Source organism: Pyxicephalus adspersus, chromosome 7 (assembly GCF_032062135.1).
Source record: "Pyxicephalus adspersus chromosome 7, UCB_Pads_2.0, whole genome shotgun sequence".
NCBI lineage: Eukaryota > Metazoa > Chordata > Amphibia > Anura > Pyxicephalidae > Pyxicephalus > Pyxicephalus adspersus.
Window position 1 is genome coordinate 76,830,918 of NC_092864.1, and position 24,164 is coordinate 76,855,081.

At 39.5% G+C, this 24,164-nt stretch overlaps 2 protein-coding genes across 5 annotated transcripts in view; both read left to right on the forward strand.

Annotated features, from left to right (window-relative positions):
• The window catches only part of RRN3 (RRN3 homolog, RNA polymerase I transcription factor), a 119,768-nt gene that overhangs the window by 26,216 nt on the left and 69,388 nt on the right, over positions 1 to 24,164 (forward strand). For all 4 annotated transcript variants that reach the window (XM_072418998.1, XM_072418997.1, XM_072419000.1 and 1 more), the window contains exons 4-7: positions 3,175 to 3,264; positions 15,204 to 15,333; positions 18,610 to 18,669; positions 20,280 to 20,343. In XM_072418998.1, coding sequence (XP_072275099.1) covers positions 3,175 to 3,264; positions 15,204 to 15,333; positions 18,610 to 18,669; positions 20,280 to 20,343 — 344 coding nt within the window. The remainder of the gene's footprint in view (positions 1 to 3,174; positions 3,265 to 15,203; positions 15,334 to 18,609; positions 18,670 to 20,279; positions 20,344 to 24,164) is intronic.
• The window catches only part of NTAN1 (N-terminal asparagine amidase), a 242,237-nt gene continuing 221,358 nt past the window's right edge, over positions 3,286 to 24,164 (forward strand). Inside the window, exon 1 of the mRNA XM_072419006.1 lies at positions 3,286 to 3,714. The gene's annotated coding sequence lies outside the window, so the exon portion shown is untranslated. The remainder of the gene's footprint in view (positions 3,715 to 24,164) is intronic.

Below are 24,164 nucleotides of genomic sequence, written 5' to 3' on the forward strand. Positions count from 1 at the left end.
ACTTTTAACTGGAAAATCGGTAATCAGTAAAATGAATGTGAATATATACATCCTGTTATTTTTAAAACATTTAGAACAGAAAAAAAAATAAGATCACTTGGGCTTAGCCTGTATATGTTTCCCCCCCATTTTACAGGGTAAAGTATTTTGTACTTGTTAGGTGGTATTAACGGGTAATTTGCTTCTAAATGATCTTTTTTGAATTATGGTTAGCTGCCACTAGAAATTGCTCTTTTCTCACTTAAAGTCTGCTGCAAACAGCTTGTATTCCAAAGCCCTGATCTCTCAAACCAGAGACAAATGCTGTTCCATGACATGCAGGTAAATGTCACACAAGTATAAAAGGACTTAGTTTTTCCGAAGGCAAAAAAATATGTTCTCAAGTAAATACTGTAAATCCAAATTTACCATTGAGTATTGTCTCGTTATTGACTGATTTATCATAATTGTACATAATCTCCTGAGTTCTTTTATTTCTATTCTCCACCAAATCTTCTCCTAAATTCCAGACATATAATGTCCCAATAGCATGAAGTTTACAATTACCAATTCTTTTAAATACTTTAGCAATGTCAAAAAATAGGCCATATGTCTAATTGTTTGATGTTGTTTAAACATCAAAAATCATAAATACAAAAAGAATTCCATTACTTCGCCACTAGGTGGTACTAAACAATAAATTATTTAGATTCGAGATGCATGCAAGAGAGACTTATTGATGCCCAAATGTCAACCAATACCTTTAAGGATTAGTGAGTATCCATTAAATCCAGAGTAAGAATTGCAGCTGTCTTTTTGAATCCCCCAACGCGTTTCACCCAAGAATGAGGCTTCTTTAGGGGTATATTTGGCTTGCATTGCACTGTACAAACTACATATAATCGTAATAGCAATATGTCAGAAAATATCTTCATATAGTAAGAGAACAAAAATCACATTAAAACGAGCTGCATATATACTGTAAAATACATATGTCATAACCTAAATGTAACATGTTCTCTTAAATTACCGTATTTTTCGCCGTATAAGACACTCCGGAATATAAGACGCACCCAATTTTAAAGGAGGAAAATCTAGAAAAAAAGTTTCTGAAAGATTATTCCCCTTCTGATCACTCATGTGCCATTCAAATTCCCTTTCTGATCACTCTGTACCTTTCAAATTCCCTTTCTGATCACTCTGTCATTCAAACTAACCTTCTGATCACTCTGTCATTCAAATTCCCCTTCTGATCACTCTGTGCTTTTTTTCCATTGTACGGCAGTTAGGACAGGGAACAGCAGGTGGCGCTGTGCCGGCTTCTTTCGCTTTGCTTTACAGACAGGAGAAAACACGATGCTGGCAGAGGAGAGAAGAGAGACACGCTGCAGCCAGAGACACACGCAGGATCGGTTATCGGGTGAGTATAATATTTTAATTATTTTTTTTAACACATTTGTCGTATAGGACGCACTAACTTTTCCCCCTAAGTTTTGGGGAAGAAAAAGTGTGTCTTATATGGCAAAAAATACGGTAATCTAGTGAGTGTGTAAAATGTCAGAACTTTCATGTAGGGTTACATACCTACCGAATCAACTATGTCCAGTTATGTGGCAAGGTATTGAGAAGAAAAGATCAATGGAGAGAAAGAAAATTAAGTAAAAGAGAAACTCATAAACTATTCTTCATTTACTAGTAGACATATATTGGTAACTATAAAACGGGATTAAAATCTTTGTTTAATAGATTACTTTAGAGGTCTAACAAATTGTTGAATTGCTTGTAAGGGACTTCCTAAATGATTATACTTCATTAAATAGAGTTCTAAGGGATGAGGGACAGTATTCATGTAAATAAGTACTTATATTTTAGCTAGGGCATCTTTACTAAGATAAAAGAAGAAGCGGGGTAGCACAGTTGCTCAGAGGTAAGTGCTCTGGCTTTTGTAGCACTGGGTCCAGGTTCGAATCTCGGCCAGGACACTATCTGCATGGAGTTTGCAGGTTCTCTCCATGTTTGGGTGGGTTTCCCCTGGGTACCTGGTTTCCTCCCACATTCCAAAAACATGCAGTTAAGTTAAATGGCTGCCCTACCTTAGACCGTATTAAAGGCAAATTACTATGATGGATTAGATTGTGAGCCCTTTTGAGGGACAGCTAATGACATGACTATGGACTTTGTACAGTGCTGCGAAATATGATGGCGCTATATAAATACTGAATAATAATAATATTAAAAGAAAAAAATTCCCTTTACTGGTTGTCTAGAACTACTCATCCACCCAGTGTCATCTAGCAAAAAGGGTTAACCACCCAAGTTATTCTGTTACTTGGGGATGTTGTACTTGCAGAGATTCCTATAACGCTACTGTAGTGTCATCTCCACAAACGGTTACACACGACGACGCCCCGCCTTTGATAATACACATTACATGATAATCAGTAAGAGGATGATTGAAGAAAAGCATTTATAATAAACCTGTTTGAGCACAGAATAGTGTTGAGAGTTTCAACCCCAGATCAGCCCCATAATAAATTATATACCAAATAGCCAAAGTGTATGGTAATACCAATACATTTGACCATTGTCCACAAAGTTAAAAATGAATATCATTGATCAAGATAGTACTTATACATAGCAATCAATGTGAACAGGCTAGGAATTTCCTTTAACATAGGTAATATATACAATTAATTTATACATCGGATAGGTCTTCTGACAGTTTCATGAATGATACAGTATTAAAGCATTAAAGGGGGTATATATATATATATATATATATATATATATATATATATAAATAATATAAATAGTCATATACAACACATAAAATAAACATAAAATGGATCTGGTCCAATAATGAAAACATTTGCTAACAAATAGAATATTACTTTTAGGATATCCATTCTAGGTTTGCTGGATCACCCAGCTTCACTGATGAAAGTGTATTCTGTCCAGCCTAGGAGAGCTTTATTAAATCAGGCCTAATATATCATTAGCCAGATTTGTTGGTCCAAAACCTATTTAATTTTAAAAGTTTTAATACCAGACCCTATGTTCCGCTATATTTATGGACTGGTCATTTGCACTTTACTTTTTTTTTAATACCTGTACCTCCATGGAGGATTTTTTAAAGAAAAAATGTTTATATAAAAATGCTTTTACACAAAGCCTTGTGATGACTTTGTTTTACAGGATGTGCAGTTAATAAATTGGCTTCAAGAATTACGGATTTCAGTTATGCATCTGACTATCGACTATGAACAGCTTGTTAACATTGTACTGGTAAGTGCTAAACCTTGATCTTTTTAATTTTGTCCCTTGTTGAATTTTATATTTTTTTAAAGGATTTCATATGAGGTTTTATAGGTTTTGAAAAAAGTCGAGGCAACAAACAAAATGTTAAGGCAAAAAACCTATGATATGGGGAAGTAAAAGGAAAGAGAGATAACCTCCGGGGTGGTATAAAAATTACCGTGTTTCCCCGATTTTAAGACATCCCCATTAAATAAGCCACCCCCGATTTTTGAAAAAATAAAAAAAATAAGACACTCACCCGTGAATAAGACATCCCCAGATATTTGATCCTGTGTGTGTCTCCTTGATGCTGGCTGCAGCACGTGTCTGCTCCTGGCTGCAGTGCAGAGTGAAACTGAAAGTAACAAGCCGGCATTCTGCACCAGGAAGCAAGCTGCTGATCCCTGCCCTAACGGAGATCCCTACACTTAATTACCGGTAAGTGAACATAAGGGGACAATCAATGGCATAGAGTGATCCGAAGGGGACAGTCATTGCATAGAGTGATCAGAAGGGGACAATCAATGGAACATGAGTGATCATGAGTGACTTTCAACAATAAACGTGTACTAGAGTCGTCTTCATGGAAAAATAAGACATCCCCTGAAAATAAGACCTAGGGCATATTTTGGCATTTCAAAAAATATAAGACAGTGCCTTATAATCAGGGAAACAGGGTAAGTATTTTTAAATGTAAAACCAGTACATTTAAAAAATACTTATTTTAAATTTCCCGCACAGTTCCTCCTCAGGCTTACACGCAGATGCCTGGGCTGGCATCTGCGTCCCCTGGCCTCACATCCCCAACGTTCACATGCCGGGGACGCAGATGCTGGCCGGGCACTGCCAGCTTACACCAGCAGGCACTGCTTACTAGATAAGCTTTTTAAACTCCCTGGCGAGTGTGGCTCGGTGATACTGCTTTTGGTACTGAAAATTAACCACAAGCCACACAGGATTACCGCCAGGGAGGTTAAAAAAAAAAAAATAGAAAAGGGCAAGTAGGTCAAGAAAGGAATGGGGGCTTTAGGCAAAGAGTATGGGGTAAAATTACACTAGGTGGTTTGAGGTAAGCTCTTAGTAGTTTGGCCAGTAATATTCAATATCAAAAGTAAAGTAGAGTGTTTAAAATCTGCAGACATATAGTCTACATTCCATGGGCAAGAAGAAAATATACATTGGCCCATGTAGGGAGAGTGCAGAAAAAAAATTTGGAGCCAGAAACGTGAATGATTTTTCCAGTCCTGTAAAAGTTCCTGTAAGTAATGTATCTATGCTTTAGATTAGGAGGACTAAGCATTCATTACCTGAAGTAGAAAGTAAGGGAAAAAGGGGACAAGCTTGTCTAGTTTCTGTAAAAATTCTAATTATTTGTAAAAGGAACCAAAACCCTATTTTCCTAAAATATAACATAAATTATGCCAGGAAAGATTGGCAAAAGCTTTTTTGATATCCAGAAATCTAAAATCCTACTGCCTTTATTAATGCCTTTATATCTATAAACAAAATTGGTCTGTTTGACCAGTTTGTGTCATCTGTAAAAGGTTTACAGTGGTGATTGAAAGTTTGTGAACCCCTTAAAATGTTTTATATATTTTTGTGAATGTGACCAAAAACATCATCTGATTTTCAAACAAGTCCTAAATATGGTTGAACAAACTTAGTTAAACAAATTATGCTAAAATAATATATTAGGACATGTATTTATTGAAAAAAAAATATCCAATAACATCTAATATCTGCACATGGCAAAATTACCTAAATTTGCTTTTGGCATTTGGTGTCACGACACCCCTTCCCCCTTGTGCCCCAATTATTGCATCTAAATGTTTGCAATAACTGTTGATAGTAATGCATATCAAAATTTGGCCCATTCCTCTATACAGAACAGCTTCAGCACTCGGATGCTGGTGGGGTTTCCTCAATGAATCGCTTTCTTTAAGTCTTTCCATATCATTTCAACATTTTAATTGGATGAAGGTCAAGACTTTGATTTGGCCATGTAAGAACATTCACTTTATACTTCTTTAACCATTCTTTGTTAGAATAACTTGTGTGTGTGTAGGATTGTTGTCTTGCTGCATGACCTGCTGTCCCTTGAGATGCAGTTCAGACCGTTGTCCTGACATTTTCAGAATCCATTGTTCCATAACTGACGATAAGCTGTTCAGGCCATGATGCAGCAAAATAGGCCTACAGATGGGATATGAATCTTGTGCTGGAATGCAGTGTTTTTCTTTCTCTAAATCTGGAAAATGTACATGGTCAGCAATATTTTTTTTTTTGTGGGGGGCCAATGTGATATAGACCTTCAGATACTTAGATGACACAAAGGTCTTGAATTTTCTCCATTATCACTATCTGTCTGACAATTGTTAGAGTGCAAACTCTTTAGTGATGGACTTGTAACCTTTTCCCTTATGGGCACAACAACTCTTTCTCTGTAGGGCTCCATCACATCCCTACAGGGTCCCTGTTCTTTAATTAAAATCATGTCCCTCACTTCCACCTGATTGTCATCCAATTGCTTGAAAAACCCAGACTCGAATTTCACCTTCAAATTATCTGAAGGATTCACTTACTTTTGCCATACACAAATATTTTACTAGATAACTTTCTTTTCAGTGCATAACCAAATATAGTTTGTTTCTTTGTTCACTTTAAAAACTTGTTTGAAAATCAGATGATGTTGCATTCCCTTTTAAATGTAAATCCAGTACATTTAAAAAATACTTTTAAATAGAAATATAGACATTTTGAAAGGGTTCACCAACTTTGATTCACCACTATCTATACTAATTGCTGCTTTTAGAGAAGCAATTTAAATTGATAATTTCTTACTCCTAAATTTAAATGTTGCCACAGTCTGGCTTGTTGTAAATTCCTTCCTTTCCTATGTAGCTCAGTGTAAAATAAAATAACCAATCCATGTAGGCCCTTTAGCCCTTCCTGCTTTTATCCTTGCAAAGAAACTAATGATTATCCGGTTGCATAGCCAATCTGTGCTACCCTCTCTGTTCAGCAGAGAGGAGCATTTTATGTCCAACTTGCTAATCAGTTGTTATATTCCATTGAAATTTGCTGGCATGTATGAAGACATGCCAGGGCTGCAGTCCTTTTATACATAGTAACAAGCAAGGTGATGATGGATTGCTGGTAAAAGTATTGTATTAAGTCGCTCACTGGCTTACAACACCCTTTGCACCCTTGTTAAAAACTTATTAATATTAATGTTAAACTCATGGAACATATTGGATCTATTATTTATACCAGTGGTGCCCAACCTTTTTTCATCCTGGGGGCTGCATTTGACATTGAGATAAAACATTAAATGTATGTTTAAAAGTAGAATAGTTTTAATTTAAAATTAAATTGAAATGTTTCTAGTTACCGTACCGTACATTCACCAAATAAAAGAAATGACAAATCAAGAATTTCTGCACTCACCATTTGAGCTATTTTTTTTAATTCAACACTTTATTAATGAAATTTACAAAACTAAATATATCATACATTGCTGGCCAGTCATATATTGCTCCCTGCTCACCATTCCTGTACCAAAGAGCAGAAACTACACCATACATACCTGTAAGTTATAGGGGGCCACTAACCTTTTTTTGTTCCCCAAAATCTCTGCAATGGATACTTCCAGTAAAATGGAATTCATGTGACAGGCGGGGGGAAGGGGTTGTTACTATTACATCTTCAGGTCCTTACATCTCCCTGTTACTGAGAAATTAGAAGGTACAAAGAAGGTAGTGGTGAATATGTGTGTGACAGGGTAACACAGTATGACACATATAGTATTTTGTAACTTGTGATGGCGCAATAGTGATAACATTTATCACCACCATTATCATGGAGGGAGTTAGCCACAAGAGCCCCCCACTTGCAGTAACATATAACTTTTGTTACGGAGAAATTGGGCTTCATAGAGAGTTAGGGGATAGCTAAGTGTGATAGGGTAGCATTATATGATGAGTTAACATTTTATTAGTGGGGGGGAGGGCAAAATGCATTTCCTACTGGCTCTCACACTTCCAGGAGGAAGAAGAATTCAAGAGGAATATGACATGGGATAAAGCGTGAGTGTAGAGATGGTTTGTTTGATGCGTGTTTTATGGATTTAAAAGGAGTCTGATGCTGGATAAGGTATTATGGAAGGGGTGTGTGAATCATAGAAGCTGTGTGAGATGAGATGTTACCTGATGTGAGTGTGAATTAGATGTGCATCTACAGTATGAGAAGCTGGACCTTAAAAGTTACAGATGCATAATGTTGAATCATGGCCTAAAATTACAAAAACAGTTTTAGGCATAATACATAAATATATATCGATAAAGAAAAAGAAAGCAAGAAAATCAGTTTCATGATGTTAACTATTAAAGGTCATAGTTAGGTATATACTGCAATCAACATACATGAATAATGTAAAGATATATATATAAAAGAGGGAGAAAGAAGAGAATGAGAGACAGGTGCATAATGAGGAATACGGTACATTCGTACCATATAAGAATGTCTATATAGATGCTTCAGGTATATGATGATTAAATTCATAAAATATGCACAGATTATAGGTTACATTAGGTACATACCATGTATCTCAAGAATATAATCTTTTTTATATAATCAAAATTATATTACAGAATAAAGGGACTACTATTTCTATATGTTGATTTGCATATGTGTTCATAAGGGTATAGATAGCCAAACAACAGGGTATATTGGTCCAAGTTATTCTTAGTAGATAAATGGACCTGTTTTTTATTCTATAGGAAAGGTTTGAAGGAAAACATATTTTTTTTTGAAATTGTATTTTTATTGAGGAGTTTTCAACAGGGTACAGAAAGGAAAAAAAAAAAGGGAAGTAACACAAGGGGGGAGGCAACACCATAGGAGTAAAATACAACATAGTTTAGTTTCAAAAACAGTAACAACCAATTCTCAAACAGAACCTATCTTAAAGCTTCTTAGAGTATCGGGTGAATCTAAGAAGATACATAAAACATTGTGTAGTAGGCTAGAGACCAGGTGGGGGAGAGGTCAAATGGGCAAGCCAGCACAATAGTGGTCCCAAGCCTCCCAAACCATCTCGAACTTGGCCAATGTGTCCCTGAGGAGTGCCGTGAGGTACTCCATAAGGCGGATCTCTTGGATTCTCGCATATAGATTCTCCATGGAGTGCGGCAATACTGTTTTCCATCTGGAGGGAATCGGCGTACGCGCCGCTACAAGCATATGGGAGACCAATTAGCCAGAGACCCTCAGGAGGGTAAGGCATGGTTGACCCAAGAGATGGGTGAGGAGGTCTAGCGTTATAGGTTGCTGAATCACCTCTGATATCAAAACATTAACACATGACCAATATGGTTTAATGACGGGGCAGAACCAGAATATGTGCTCTATGGTACCTCGGTGCGTACCGCATCTCCAACACATGGGATCCACATTAGGGAAAAGACGGTGAAGAACCGCAGGTGTGTGATACCATCTGAGGACAATTTTATATGGATTCTCTTTATACAGTGTGCAAATAGAACTTCTGTGTGCTGCCTCCCAGATATCAAGCCATTCATCAGGGGACAGAGACCGACCCAGGACCCCCTCCTATTTAGGCATATAATTAAATTTATGAGGAGTTCCCTGTGTGGAAGCATGTAGGAGGTGGTAAATAGAAGAAACTGCTCCTTTAATGTGAGGGCCCTCCATGCATAGCCTCTCAAAGGCAGTGAGGGCCTGAAAAGTGGCCGTGGGCTGAATGAATAGGATATAATGCCGTATCTGTAGATAGGCATAAAAAGAGGTACGAGGCAGGTCTACTTTTTCCCCCAATTCGGCAAAGGAGAGCAGCCTTCTCTCCGTCGGATGCAGAACATGTCGGATTTGATAAAGGCCTCTATCCTTCCTCTATCCTTTCAATACTCAGGGTGGTACTCTTACAGGTAATGTTTCAAATAGACACAACAATTTAGGGAGAAGCATCATCTTAATCGAGGCTATCCTCCCCAACAGCGACAACGGATGGTTTTGCCACTTATTTAAGAAATTGTTCACTTCCCGAAATAGAGGAGGAAAATTGTGGGAATACAAATGGGAGTATGAGGAGGTGATGTGCGTCCCCAGATAGTGAAGAGAATGCTCCTGCCAAATAAAGGAAAAGGAGTCCCGCAGAGCCTGCAATCCTGTTGGGGGAACATGAAGAGGCAGAGCCTCCGTTTTCGAGGAATTGATTTTAAAGCCCGAGACCTCCCCATACACTCCCAGCTCCTTCCACAGATTAGGGAGGGATATAACTGGCTGGGATAAAGTTAGGAGAATATCGTCAGCATATAAGGAAAGTTTGTATACCTCCCCCTTTACGGGAATCCCGTGTATATTTAAATTGGAACGGACACAGGCCGCTAGGGGCTCAATACACGGTGCAAAAAGCAGGGGAGACAAGGGGCACCCCTGTCTTGTTCCATTTTTAATCTGAAACCAATCAGAGGTAGCGTGGGGTAATTTGACCGAGGCTGAGGGAGCCGTATATAAAGACTCAATCGCCCTAACTAAAAGGCCTGAGAAGCCCATTTTATCCAGGGTGGCAAAAAGAAAGGGCCAGCTAAGGCGATCAAATGCCTTTTCGGCATCTAGACTTAGTATCACGGATGGGCTTTTCCGTTTGTTAATAATGTCAATGATATTGATCACCCTCCTAGTGTTATCACTCGCTCGCCGACATGGAATAAATCCTGTCTGATCTCCGTGGATGAGAGTAGGGAGAAAACAGGCCAGTCTTGAAGCCAGGATTTTCGTGAAGATTTTTAGATCCGAGTTTAAAAGGGCTATCGGTCTATAGCTCGAACAGTCCAACGGGTCTTTGCCCTGTTTTGGTAGCACTGTAATGTGTGACCCCAACATAGAAGAAGGAATGGGCTTGCCCTTTAAAAAAATCATTAAATAATTTTAGAAGATGGGGTGACAACTCTGGTAGGAATGTTTTATAATATAAATAGGGCAGGCCATCCAGGCCTGGGGCCTTAGAGGAAGGTAACTTAGCAATAGTATTCACAATTTCCTCCTCAGTGATATGATTGTTGAGGTGTGTAATGGCTTCCGGATCAATCCTAGGAAGGATCACCCGCTCTAGATAATCAATTTTTGGCCGCAGGGATCTACCCAAAGGAGCTTGTGCTGAGTGGACCGTTTGGTATAAGCGTTTATAATAGGCTTCGAAGCATGAGGCAATATGGGAGGGGTCATACAGCACCACCCCACTCTCATCCCTAATCGCCCCTGGAGAGGAATGCAGCTGCATATCCCGCAGCTTGCGAGCCAACGGTGTGTCCGCTTTATCTCCTTTGTAATAATATTGTTGACGAGTTCGCTACATCAGCCACCCCACCTTTCTCAATTCCAGCTCTCTCAGCTTAGCCCTGAGAGTGGTTATTTCCCTCAGTAGACTCAAGGTTGGTTTCTTTACATATTTTGCCTCAACAGATTTTAAAGCCTGCGTCGCAATGGAACGTTGCAAATTAGAATCCCGCTTAAGGCGGGAGCCCAAGGCTATACAATGTCCCCTAAGTACTGTTTTATGTGCTTCCCAGAGCATAGATGTATGGGCTCTGTTAGGCTCTCTAAATTCTCTGTTAGGGAGGACTTAGTTTCTGGATTCTTAATCAAAAATTCATTCAACCTCCAGTGACAGATTCTCACCGATCTATGAGATAGGATTATATCCAGAGTAATGGGGGAGTGATCTGACCAAGTTATAGGATGAATTTCTGCGGAAACACTATTTCTCAGAAGGGGGAGGTTAGTGAAGATATGGTCAGTACGGGTATGAGTCCCGTGTGGGGGAGAGTAGAAGGAGTACTGTCTCCCAGTAGGGTGATGAATTCGCCAATTATCAAAGAGTTGATGCTTTCTAATCAGTTGCCTAAACATCTTGGACTGCTGGGACATCTGCACTGAAGGTTGGGAATGGAGTAAAGTAAGTCTGTCACCAGTAGGGGAGAAGATCAAATTAAAGTCACCCCCCAATATCAAGTAGGTGTGATCAAATTTTCCAACTTTAGAAAACACTTTACTGAGAAATGGGATCTGACCTGCATTAGGGGCATAAACATTGCATAATGTGACAGACATGCCTTGTACCGTACCATTCAGTATAATATATCTCCCTTCTGTATCCAGTACAGAGCTTAATAAGATAAAATTGAGGGAGTCTTTCAGGAGGATCGCCACTCTGGCCTTTTTCTTGCACGGTGAATTAGCCATGTACAATTGGGGATAAAATCTGGAGGCAAAATTAAGCGAGCTCGTACTGTGAAAGTGGGTCTCCTGCAAGATTACATCCAGGGACAAGCATTTGAATTATCTGAGAGCCAATTTTCGCTTTGTGTTAGTGTTCAACCCCTTGACCTTGTAAGACAGTATCCTAGTCATCATCACAGCTAAAGTAAAGACAAAATGCTACAGTTAGATCCACCCATGTAAGAGCATATTCTCGTCTAGACCTGCAAATAATCATACAGAACTGGTCACAACCCAACATAGTGTCACCGTCAGGAGTGGGAGAGGGCGAGGAGGGGTCAACAAGAATCCTCCTGTTTACAACATAAAAAATAAGAAACCAAAGAGAAAACATAAACCAAAGGGTTAACTCTCGCCTATCGGCGATCGGGGGGGATTGACATCCGCCAGTCTCCGCCACTGACAAAGTGGAAGCAGAGAACAATATTGCTGAGCAGATGAACAATCCCTCCCAGAGGGACCGTGTGCCCAGAGGGCCAAAAGAGGAAGACCAATCATCCACATAAAAAACATCATGTTGTCGGGCGGCGCCGACCAAAATCAGTGACAGGCCACTGGGAGAAGGTCAAACCACCCCCAGCTACTGCTGGAGGGAGTCACGAGCACCTCCCAGGGTCGCGCCAATCTCGGGCTTTGGTATTACATCAAGTATGGCATATGTACTATGTACACCAGGGTATGAGGCAGTACAGCTATGGTAGTATCTTTAGAGTCGTTCAAAGTCTGACATCAACAGGGGAGCAAATACCTGAGTAGGATAACAGCGTTATCTCCTATTGCAGCTAGTAAAGCAGCAGCCAACAGCAGAAAGGAAAAAAAAAAAAGTACACTTTGTAAAATAATTATCAGGACCATGAGCTCAATAGGAAGGATTCCATAGGGCAGTCTTCCGCTAATGATGTGGTGGTGGGGGCCAATCAGGGGAAGATGATGCCTCCCGGTGTGTGCTGTTAGATCTTCTCCTGTTGACCACTTGTTGCCAGGGAGGCGAGCGAGGGCGTAGGGGATCCTCTTGCTCCCAGCCTGGGAGGCTCGGGCGTGCTATCCCCAAGTCTCTGCAGAAGGGAGTCAAATCCTCCGGAGACCGCAAGGTGAATGTTTTCCCCTCATGGCGCACAGAGAGACTAAAGGGGAATCCCCATCTGTATGGTATACGATTATCTCTAAGTACAGTCAACAATGGTTGAAGTAAGCGGCGCTGTTGTAGGGTATGCCAGAATAGTCCTGATACAGCTGTAGCGGGGCTCCATCAAATTCAAGATTTCTCATATTTCTAGCTGTGGCCATAATTGCGTCTTTCAGATCCGCGTCCACCAACTGACAAATAACATCCCACGTGTGCGGAGAGGAGGCCGGCGCCATCTTGGAAGCCGCTGATGGCGCCGGTGAAGAATCATCCATGTACGCCCTTATGGATGTCTGAGTCGCCATCTGATGCGGAGCTGGGGTAGGGGGAAGCCTCCCCACCCTAGCTTTCTTCTGCTTACCCATGGATGGGAAAAAAGATGCCCGAGATGCTGTCGGCTCCCGCGGAGCTCCGGGATTACACAGCCAGCTCTCTAGCCGGCCAGGCCACGCCCCCCCCAGGAAAACATATTTAAACCTGGAAGAAGATCCATTTTGTTTCTAACTGTAGAAGAGTCATTTTGAATTTCCTCTGGGATTTGAGAAAACTCTATACTGTCAAACTTGTCAGGTCCCAACATAGTAGCTGATGAGGGTGATCATTCTTGTATTAATTTAATAGATATGTTCATATATCCTTTTTCCTAATGCCCTTTTGGTTTTGCCAACATAGAAACAGCCACATTGCCAGGTGATAAGATAAACAACCCCAATTGTGGAGCGATTACCCTTTGCACACCTTTGCAGGTGTTTTGGGTTAAATAGCTGAGAAGTATGGGACACCATGAGTCTACCATATTTAACTTTGTTGCAATATTCTAATCTTCTGAAATACTGAATTTGAGGTTTTCACTACCTGTAGGTCATACTCGGATAAATAAAAGGAAATAAACGCTTGAAATATATCACTCTGTAACGAATCTATATACTATATGAGGTTCACTTTTTGAATTGATTTTCTAAAATAAGTTATCTTTTTGATTATATTCAAATTTATTGAGTTTCACCTGTATATGAGGGATATAATCAATGTTGTTGTGAAACAATTTTTGGTTACTTAGTCAAGGCCTTTTTTGGTTTTCTTGATTTGGAAATATTTCCAAAATTTTCTTCATACTAGAGAGGAAAGGGTGCTGTAGTACGGTCCTAGGGCCACAATGCTGTTGGTGATTGAGTGTTGTCTCCCTAGCACAGCAAGTGTTTGTTTTGTCAGAATCACCAGATGAAAACACTGTAAGAAATCAAATGCTGCACCACATCTATAGACTGGTAAGCTTCAAAATAATAAAGGTTTGTTTTTTTTGGATTGTATATTCTTTACACCTGTATGTTTATTTCATCCTTTTTTTATTAGGTATACTGTATAATAAAAATTAGCAATAGGCAGATAAACAACACAAATATAGCAACTTTGATAAAGTCAATAAATTTACACATTCTGTAGGTGTCAAAATGTAACTTCATATTAGGTCATTGCAGTTATTTGTACAGAAGAGAAGGAGTATTCTGATAGTATGGAAAAACATAGATACATTTTCCAGTATTATGCTTTTTCTTAGTCTTGTCTTCTAGAGGTAGAAGGAGACCTGTAGGCATTTAAAAAAACAGCCCTCCTGCCCTGTCAAAAATATGTTCTTTGTAACAGACCTGTATAATTATCAAAGCTGTATGGGCAGAAATGCAAACCCTTTAGCAGGTAAAACTACTCTTACATGTATTTTATCTGGGAGTCTGGGAGTGTTTTTTCCTATCTGGTGGGCAGATCTATTGCTCTAGTGTTGCATAACAAAATACAGAGAAAATACATTTATATTTCCACTGTATTATCTAGATTTGGAGGAATAGAAATCATTGCCTATTCTATTCTGTCTTCGATACATGTGTCACATCTTTCCCTTACCCACCTGTTAAAGCAAACCTAAACTCAGAAATTTCACTTTGCATAAAAGGGTAGACAGCCCCTTTATGTTAAGTAAAAATTCTGTTTTTTTTTTTTTTTTTTTTTTTTTTGCAACAAAGTGCAACAAAAAAAAGGAGTACAGTACTGCCCCTTAATTCTTGATCGCCTAGGCGATCGAGAATGAATGGGAGCCAAAGCTCCGCAGGATACCTACATCAGGCGTCCCGGAAGGCTCTTGGTGCTCCTTCTGCACTTGCCTGAGCATCTCGGGCATGTGCAGAAGCCTTTTCGTGGGAAAAAACATTGCAGATTTCACACGTGTGCAGTGAGATCGGCAAGTTTTTTCCTACAACCTATGTCACCCAATCTCCTGCCTGGGTTGGGTGACGTAGGGAGAAGAACCCGAAAGAAGAGACAAAGATGGCGGGGGACGGATGACGAGACGAAATGGGACCCGATGGAAGAGACCTCCAGATGGATCATACTGCCCTGTGGGATTGAAGGTAAGTGGATTTTGTTTTTGTTTTAGGCACTTTTGGGCTTAGTCCTTCTTTAAGTTTTTGTGCTAGCATTTTGATTTTTTTCTTTTTTTTTTCTCTTTTAGAAACTATCATGGCTTAACAGAAGCAAAGAAGTTTTAGAAGAATATTTGTCTTTTCTGGGCAATCTTGTGTCAGCTCAGACGGTATATCTAAGATCTTGCCTGAATATGATTGTTTCACATTTTGTACCATGTAAGCATGATCTTTTTTTTCAGCAAAGTTTTTCCTGGTTATACTCTTTTCGTAAAGACAGACTCAAACAAAAAGGTGGTGGTATCTGTCTGTATATGAGAGGTGTCCTGAAAGTGAACGAGAAAGAAGAAATTGTTGATGGAGCATGTGAAGAGGTTGAGACATTATGGGTGGAGTTCAATATGGAGATGCACAATACACCATTAATTATTGGAGTCTGCTATAGCCCCCTCAGTTCTAAGGAAAAAATAGAGAATCGACTACTAGCACAGATAGAAATGTCTGCAAAAACTGGCAATGTTTTATTAATGGGAGATTTTAACTACCCTGACATTGACTGGAGTAATGGCACTACACAGCAAAAGGGCAGACATTTATGAATTTACAGTTTATAGAAGCCCCATCTAGAAATAATACTCTGCTGGACCTTTAGTCCTTGAAGGTCACAGAACAGAAATTAAAATGTTTCAAGTCTATTGTACAAAAAAACACACTGAAAAATTATATGTGGCTCACAACTAACGTTACAAAAAACCATAAAGAGTAATAAAAGAGCATTTCAAAAATAAGGATCACCTTCATAATTTGAAAGCAATAAAGAATTTAGCAAAAGATGTAAAAAGGAGATAAAATGTGTAAACCTTCAAAATGAAAAAGCTTGCAAAGAATAGTAAGGCAAACCCAATTTTTAACAATATTTTAGTAGCAAAGAGATCTGATCTGAGCATTTAGGCCATTTAATGGATGTCTCAAGGTTGGTAACTGGGGATAAAGAAAAGGGATATTCATTAAAAACTTTTAGTGTGCACACAAAGGAAAATAGCAAAGCTTAAGTCCAAATTGCTAATAGCAATGTCACTGCCTTAAATGAGCCACAATGACGCAAAAGTTGATTGAGAAACATGATTGCATGATTGAGAAACAGTTGGGCAAAATTAAGGTTGACAAAGCACCAGAACCTGATGAATCACATCCACATGTCCTCAAAGAGCTGAGCGAAGTTATTTAAAAGCCAATGTTTATAATTTTTAGACACCCTTTAATCACTGGCATGGTACCAAAATGGATTAAGAATTGATTTAAAGACTGCATCTAGAGAGTAGTGAATAATGATTCATACTCTAAATGCTCTAAGGATATTAGTATTTTGTACCCCAGGATTTAGTATTGGGACCTTTACTGTTTAACACCTTTATAAATGATGTCCATACAGGGTGTCTAAAATCTACAAGCAGACCTGGATGTACTGTTTGATTGTGCAGCCTAGTGGGAAATGGAATTTAATATTGAGAAATAAAAAGTTATGCACTTGGGGGCTAACAACATGCATCCTTCTTACTGTCTAGGGGAAATAGATTTGGAGGGGTCAGAAAGTACTTTCCTGTATTAAAAGAGGAAATAACCTGCAGAGATGGAGACATAATCCTGCTTCTGCACAAAGCATTGGTCAAACCAGTTCACAAAAAGGACATTATGGAATTGGAGAGAGTGCAGAGAAGGGCAACGAAACTAAAAAAAAGAATGGAGCAACTCTGCCATGAGGGGATATTAGCTAAACTGAATGTATTCTCACGTGAGAAGAGATGTTTAAGGGACGATATGATCCTCCTGTTTTAATATATAAAAAGTCCATATAGAGAAATCTCACTATCTACTATGTCCATAGGGATGGATATCTGGGATATGTTTATTTTCCCTAGTGGTTGAACTTTTGGTGTCTTTTTTTTCCAACCTGACATACTGTAACTATGTTATTGAGAGTAGACATATGTATCTAATATATACATTGGTAAGATTGTTCATAAACCTGAAACATTTGGAAATATAATTTTGTTGGTTAAAGGAACCAAACAAAAGCTAAACAAAAGCTTGCTAAACAATGCTTGCTGATTTTGGCCGTTGTATACTGGCAAATTCTTAAAGAAAAAAAAATACAGGGTCCAGTCTGTATCTCTTTTTTCCCTCTTTTTATAGGTAAAAGTATTTTGTACTTTTGAGTTGGTTACAGTAGGTCGCTCTTAAAGCAGACCTGAACTCCATCATCAGACTTAATATTAGATATCTATTCTCACTTAATTGCACTGGAATGTCAGTCTTCCTTGGTGGTGCTAGATGTGTCAGCTTGCATCTAATACCAAATAAACATTCATTTTATGTATGGTAGCAACCATCATGATCTTTTGCCATCATCGCCTAACCGCCTTCTCCATCTGCAGCCCTCCCTTACAGTTTGAGTCATCATATGAGGGAAAACAGGAAAAAAACAAAAAACACTAAACTAGCTAACCAATTGGAACAGTGGGAGTGGTGCTGAGAAATATACAGGAGAAAAAAAATGGGTGTTTTGAAATGTCTTAAATTTATCTAGTCCTGAGAGCGGGAGGAGAATAACCCGTTTGTATGGTGACATATTATAAATGCAGGCAGGGTGGATGCTAATGGATGCACAGTAAATAGCGGGGATCAGTTGCTAATCCCACCCAAAATGTACTTTTCAATTGTTTCATAGCTGGGATTTAGATCAGAGCTGGGCATACTTTTTCAGTCAGGGGCCACAATCTGATCTAAAATTTGACAGAGGGGCTTGGCCAATGGGAGAGTGGGCGGGGTTATGCCATGACGCCACTGAACGTGACGTCACGATGGCATAAACCCCGCCCACTCTCTAGTTGCAGATCTGAGCCTGCGATGGGAGAGTGGTGGGCAGGTTGTGTGCAGTGACAGCCCGCCCACTCTCCCATCGTGGATCAGAGCCTGCGATGGGACAGTGGGCGGGTTGTGTGCAGGGACACAGCCCGCCCACCTCCATAAGCCGGGATACAAACGGGGAACGTGTTCTGCGGCTCTGGCCTGTGCGCCCCCCAGCGGGGTCCTCCTCCTGACTCAAAGTACTTGAGAGATCTAACATTGTATTTGAATCACAGACACAGGAGTTAGGAATGGTCATTTTTGTGTAATTGAAGTTAACTATTTTGAATATATATGAGTACCATATCTTTTGAGAGATGCACATTTTCAGGTTATCTTAGATAAGTCTTCTTTAGGCTTTATAATTGACTTTCAAAACTTGAGAAAAAGCACATAACTAGCTATATCACATTATAATATTTTAGACACTTTTTGAAATTTGTTGATAACTTACTCTATCGACTTTACTAAGCATAAAAAGGAACGTTGCAAAGGTATCATTGCTTGTTTGTATTTACTGTGTTGGAGAATGTGTATTTAGATGCAGAATTAAAGGATTTTTCATCTTCAACAATGTTCTTTTCACAGCCCGCGTTATCATTTGTGATGGAGATGTTAATATTTCAGATTCAGAAGATGAGGATGAAGGTGAGTCTTGCTATGTGAACACTTGTCAAGGGATACATAAAATGTGACATAAAGAGGGCCTTGTTGAGGCTTAGTCTACGTGGATTGTTTCCCAAGCATTTAACGTGAGGCATTAAAGCCCATGTTTGAAATTCATTTCAATGGGGGCGTTTCCAGCATTTTCTCCTGTTTTTAAATGCCTGAAAAATAATTGCAGTAAAAACGCGGCATTTTCCAGCGGTGTTAAGGCAACCTTTAAAACGCTTGAATTTAAAACATGGGCTTTTAAAAGCCTCAAGTTAAATATTGGGGAAACCGTTCATGTAGACCCAGCCTTAGTGTAATTGTCAAGTGTGAGCAACTGTTTGTGTATATGAGGGGGCATCTAATCCAAACCTCTCTTTCAAATTGGGTTCATCAGGTTGTTACTGGGGGAAAGGCCCCATTAGCCACTAACACAAATGGCAAAGACATACCACCATCACCACCACCTACAGGGCTACACCCAGCTGTCCCTCCAATATTACTGCTGTTCCATTACAGAGTTCATTGTATTCCATTACATAAAATTCATTGTATTCCATTACTTGAGTACTGTTAGGTCTGTGGAACATCGTAATGGCCCTATGATTATGGCCAGAAAACTTGCAGCAGCCAATAAAATGCCAGTAATAAATGTAAAAAATGAATTTAAAGATGTTAAAACTACTTATTCCAATTGTATATTTGCATTTGCCCATGTAAGGTGGAAAAAAAAAAAAAAAAGTTCATGCATTCATCTGCAAGTGTACTCAAGGTCACCACAAGGCATTCTTCAGGAGATTGTTTCAAAGGTACCCATGGACTTGAAGTTGGAACACTAACCCAGGAAGTGAACTCTACACTGTTATTCCCAGTATTTAGTGTAGAGATGGTCAGTTTACATATCTATACACGAAGGGGTACTGAGAAGTTCCTGGCTTTGCCTCCTTCCAGATGGAATAGAAAAATCAGTGTGAGTGCATATGACAGCCGAATGTCTTAGTATGTAACTGTGCAAGTATCAGGTCCTTGCGACTATTAAAACTGTTTATTCTTTTAGTGGGAAGCTGTGATGGCACAAGCAAGTTTCCCGTCGTTGGGGTTATGGGTCGTCATTAAGTTTTTGTTTCTCCAGGGAAAGGAAGGACCCCCCCCCAGTGTTTGTGACATCTCAGTGTGAATCTCATTGTGAATGTTCTTTGCGGACTTTAACTCCCTTAACTCTTAACTCCCCTTAACCCTTAACTTCCAACAACAGGAAACTTGCTTGTGCCTCTGCCATCACAGCTTCTCACTAAAAGAAAAAACAGTTTTAGGAATTGCAAAGACCTGATATTTGCACAGTTACATACTAAGATATTAGGCTGTCATATGCCCCCACACCCATTTCAATATTTAATCTGGAAGGGGGCAAAGTCAGGATCTTCTCACCACCCCCTCGTACTGTTCAGGAGACTGCTAATAACCTAATATTACATGTATGTTAGGCTTTTTGGCATTTGACCATTAAATGAAGCCTAAAACTAGTATTTGTGAGCACTTATTGTTTGTTATATGAAGCATGTGATGCAGACCTATTCGCCTTTAACTTTTTTTTTTATTTTAAATAGATATTGTTGCATCATTTAACACCTGTCACAGGGCGTTGCAGATAATTTCACAGTATGTTCCATCGTAAGTACACATTATCATTAGTTAGTATTAATTTTTGTTTATTTCATTCAAATCCATGTAATAATAGTTACTTATTGCAAAAAAATAGATTTTGGAATAGTTAGTATATGTAGATTATGAGAGGCATGTACTTCAGGACATAGAATTACCATTGGGCTCTGGTTTTAACAGGACATGCTGTGCAACAGTTTGTATGGGCCTATGTAGTTAGCTTAACATTTGGTAAGAAAACTGCATACTGACTACATGGCGGAGTGTGAACCCCAGTTATTTGTAATAATTCACATCAGCTGGTCCTAGATAAGTTGTTGTTAGTCTAAATAAAATGGCTAAAAGTTAATCATTGGTTACTGCTTACAATGTTTTACAAAGTAGTTTTGTTTTTACTTTGCATGAGTAATTTAGCAGACAACTGGTCTGCTCATAATCAGTGGGCTATACTTCCCTGGATAGTGAGCTTGGTTTTAGTTTTTTGTGTGAGGAGTTTGGGCTTTCAAAGATTTTTCCTTCAGAAGAGATTTTCCAAGTGCTGTTGCTGTTAAAAATGGCCATAGTCCCTTTTCTCCTAAAAAACATTCTTGTTGCTTTTACTCCTTCCAGTGTTATGCTGTCATGCAAATCTAAATATTTGATGTGGGCTCAGTTCTATGCACAGCCTGCATGCTTCTTGCCAGGGGTATCTGTGTCATGGAGTTTTTTGTGTCCCAGTTATCCACCAACACTTCTTTTTGTTCAGTTCTTTACATTTAGTAGCTGTCCAAGCCACCATGACAACAATGTTCTCCTCCTTTCTAATGGCTGAGAAAGTGAGGAAACTTATCTGGTAGTGCTAATAGCAAGCTTTGGGACACTGTTTTATTAAAAAATAGATTGTCCGACAAATCATAGGTCTAAATTTTGTGCACCACTTATTTTGCTCTGGGTATCTTCCTACAACGTTAGCCTTGCCTATGACCACATTTCTCTGCACCTTCAGATATCAGTAGAAACATAGCATAGCCTCATTTTGCATCTGCTGCCATATCCTCCTTTCCCTTTATCCAAGGCTTAGGGGACATTTCTGCCCCTATTCAAAGTCCTTAATATGTATGTAAAATCAAAAGAATTTCTATTAGGTAGATTTCTTCAATTTTTCACCTGCAGACATTGGTGTTTTACCAGACAGGAAAAGAGAAAAAAAGTCTGCAAATGGGACACGGACAGCAATCAACCTCTAACAGGGATGTTGGCTATCTCTTTAATATCTAAAAAGGAAAAAAATATTACAAATCAGTATTTTAACTTGTTGCCACTTGCAAAGTATGAATGCCAATCACAATATTTAATACCAATCAGTGCTTTTTTTGTAAGAAAAAAGCTGCTGGAACTCACATCCTGGTAATCCTCGAGTCCAGACACTTTTCCTCCAGAGAGCACTCCATACATAGCTTATGTGAGGAAAAGTGACTAAGGAAAGCTTTTATGAGGGCTTTAGAGATGTAATTCTAGGGTTGAAAATCCATAAAAAAAGGGGCCGGAACTCTGTGTGTTCTGTGCATTCAATGAGGAAAAAAATCCCTGGTAACTATATAGAGAATTTAAAGGGATTTTCTAGGGCACTTTAAAATAATGTTAATGAAAGTTCCTTTAACATAAATCATTCAAAAAGACAAATAAAATCACAATTTCAAAACATGTACCTATTACTACTACATGTGATGTAGCTCACTCAAGTTGATTGTAAAGTCATAGCATAAAAGTGTTTTGTTTGGTGGCATATATTTTTGCTGTATACTTGTAAAATGAACTATTAGTCTAGTTTTCTCAGTAAAGCCCGAAGAACAAAGCTTGTTTTGTAGTTTTATGCTTTTACTCAACAATAAATTGTTTGTAAACAAAATATTGAGAGTTACAGGAGGACACAACAAAATATGCAAAGATCAAAACTGTGCACACATAGACACATATGCACACACTATCTAACCCTTCTTTGTAAGTGAACACTGGCAGTGTGTACAAAAGTACACACTAAAAGTTACTTGGCTTCAGTAAGAGTTTTTCACAATGTCAAGCAATCACATTGGAAACTGAGTATTTGACCTTGAATCTTTGTCGTCTGTTAAAACTTCAAAGTGGTTTCATGTCAGCCAGGTAGGGTGCTTTCCAGCTTCCCTTGGCTGTAGAGTCATTGTCCTCTTGAATACCTTCTTGGTCGTCCTTTCCATCTCAGATGGAAATGTTTTATCAGGAAAGTTTGTGGCCACTCCCTGTTGGACCATAAAACTCAACATTTTATCAGGGAAGCAGTCCTGCCTGCAAACTCTAGTTTATGGTCTTGCACATTAATTGCCATTGGTCAGCCATATCAAAAGGCAATCTTTTGGTCAAAACCTGTTTTTGAAGTGTTTTGCCTCTAAACATTTATGTGCTATGTATTCCAACTGTTTAAAAGGCAAACCGTGGGCAACTGTGGTACTTAGTACACTATAAACAGGTTTAAATAACAAGCATGCAAAATGCTAAACTAATGCTTGCGTGTGTGTCCTAAAATTACATGTGGATGTACAGTGAAGGAAATGTATTTGATCGCCTGCTGATTTTATACATTTGACCTCTGAGAAAGAAAAGACCAGTCTATAACTGTAATGGTAGGTTTATTGTAGCTTTGAGAGACAGAATAATAACAAAAAAACCCTCAAAACCCCAGTGCTCAAAAGTCAGAGCTTGATGTGCATTTTAATGAGTAAAATAAGTATTTGATCCCCTATCAACCAGCAAGATTTCAGGCTCCCAGGTGTCTTCACTGTATGCAGGTAACTAGCTGAGATTAGGAGCACCCTCTGTAAGGGAGTGCTCCTAATCCAAACTTGTTACAGTACCTGTATAAAAAACACCTGTCCACAAAAGCAAGCAATCGATCAGATTTCAAACTATCCACCATGGCCAAGACCAAAGAGCTGTCCAAAGATGCCAGGGACAAGATTGTAGACCTACACAAGGCTGGACTGGGCTACAAGACTATCGCCAAGCAGCTTGGTGAGAAGGTGACAACAGTTAGCACGATAATTCACGAATGGAAGAAACACAAAATACCTGTCAATCTCCCTCTGTCTGGGTCTCCATGCAAGATCTCCCCTCGTGGTCAGCTATGTGTAACAGGCACCCCACCAGCTGCTCAGCCCGTCACACCACAGCTTCTGCAGTTTTGGGTCCAGGGGACAGTGAGCGGTACTGAGCATCTCCCCCTAGGGAGGGTTCCATGGCATGAGGAAAGGGGTAACTGCACCATAACCTCACCGCCAGTCTGAACGCAGTCTTGAAGTATTGTGAACGAGCAAGTATGTATTTGAGGCACCACAGCACAGAGCGAATTGACAGTACCCCAATGCTCATTACCATGGAAGTGGTCACTGGGGCTTCCTTATATGCAAACTTAACCCCCCTAGCGGTATTCCCGAGTGTGACTCGGGGTGGGAAAAATTGCTAAAAGCGGTAATCCCGAGTCACACTCGGGGTACCTTTGGCTGTCCCCCTTACCTGATCCCCGCGGTCCAGCGGCGATCTCAGGATCCCGCTGTGATGGCCGGGCACTTCTCCGTCGGGGGGCGTGGCCGGGCGGGAAATTTAAAAGCAGATTACGGAGTAATCTGCTTTTAAATACCGCCCGTGTCCCCACCACCCCGATGCACGCATCTGCACTTAGATGCGGTGCACCATGCAGGATTTCTGCTTGGTGCATCGCATCTAAATACAGATGCGATCACCAATAGTAAATCCAGAGGGTGATGCCAGCGGAGATTTCCCGCTGGCAGCACCCCCTGGATCTACTCCTGCTCGCATCT